At 42.7% G+C, this 1,337-nt stretch overlaps 1 protein-coding gene across 1 annotated transcript; it reads right to left on the minus strand.

Moving 5' to 3' along the window:
- Nucleotides 1-318: 318 nt before the first annotated feature.
- Nucleotides 319-971, minus strand: LOC147450890 (large ribosomal subunit protein uL15x-like). Its single transcript, XM_086519880.1, has one exon. It carries the CDS (start codon nt 912-914, stop codon nt 480-482), a length of 435 nt encoding a protein of 144 aa, XP_086376006.1. The 5' UTR covers nt 915-971; the 3' UTR covers nt 319-479.
- Between the last annotated feature and the right edge of the window lie 366 nt (nt 972-1,337).

Genomic DNA, 1,337 nt, shown 5'->3' on the forward strand with positions numbered 1-1,337 from the left:
GAATATCTTACTTTCCAGACAGCCTTGTTAGGATAAAAAATCAAGGTACACAGACCATCAAAAAGGAGTAATCCGGACTAATACATATTTTTCAAGAGTTCAACATCCATACGCTCAGGCATCACAACTCAATGTAGCTTTGCCCCCACTGCACACTTTTCCCATGCGATAAATGATTCAGATACAGTAAAAGGCTATAAATCAGAGGCAGGTGCTCATCAATCTACAAAAATCTTAATGTGCCCAGACAAAATGACAATCTAGAAACCAAAACTAAGTAACCCACAAGTCATCCATCCTGACCGGTGTAGGCAATCAGAAGGTAATAATGGAGAGCCTTCGCATTAACAAAGATTCTGCTTCAATCAATCGTCACCAGGACATCAAAATTCATCTTGCAAATCCTCATATAAAATCCTCTTACAACTAAATAGAGCAGCAAAAAAAGAAGGCCTCGATATCTGTCTAGATCTACCCTCTCAAGCAGTGAGAAGGACAGCACCACCAGCCTCTTTGATCTTCTTCTCCGCAAGCTTGGAGAAGAACTTAGCTTTCACGACCAGAGGAGTGGGGGGAGCATCGCCTTTACCTAGCACCTTAAAGTATCCGAACTGTGTGACATCCAGCAAGGGCCCCTTTCCTTCTGGAGCAGACTTCGCAGATTCGGGCAGAAGCGAGAAGAGCCGATCCACATTCACAATAGGACAGTGAAACTTGTTCATTGTCCTGTGGAAGTAGCGCATACCTACCTTCCCGAAATACCCAGGGTGATACTTGTCGAACAGAATGCGATGGTGGTGCATACCTCCTGCATTACCGCGACCTCCAGGATGCTTTCTGTGCTTGCCAACTCTTCCATGGCCTGCACTCACGTGACCTCTCTTCTTCCTGTTCTTCTTCAACCTGGTCGTCATGGTGGCCTCGCTGCTATCAAACCAGGCAACTGAAGGCAAGAGAAACGATCCAGGCGTTGTATGTGTATTAAGTTCAAACCCTAACAAACTCTGTTCACATGTTGGCCAACTCCAAACAAATGCACTCAAAAACTAAAAGAGAGCATTTTTTTTTACAATTTTAATATATATATATATATTTTTTTTTCTTTTTTACTTGTTAGTTATCTATTCTCATTTAAAAAGCATGCCTCTCGTTCATCCACATGGCAGAGATTTTGTACGTCTTGCTACTCTATTTACCGAAGCTCCCACGCTTTTCTACTCACGACAACTTCCAACGCTTCTAATAATCTTTTCCTTACTCTCTCACCCGCCAACTCTTTCGCACACAGAATAGTCTCTCTCAAAAACTTTTTAGGTTGGGAATCTGTGTGTGTGTGT

This window comes from Adiantum capillus-veneris, chromosome 9 (genome assembly GCF_014529385.1).
Source record: "Adiantum capillus-veneris isolate H3 chromosome 9, ASM1452938v2, whole genome shotgun sequence".
NCBI classification, from domain to species: domain Eukaryota; kingdom Viridiplantae; phylum Streptophyta; class Polypodiopsida; order Polypodiales; family Pteridaceae; genus Adiantum; species Adiantum capillus-veneris.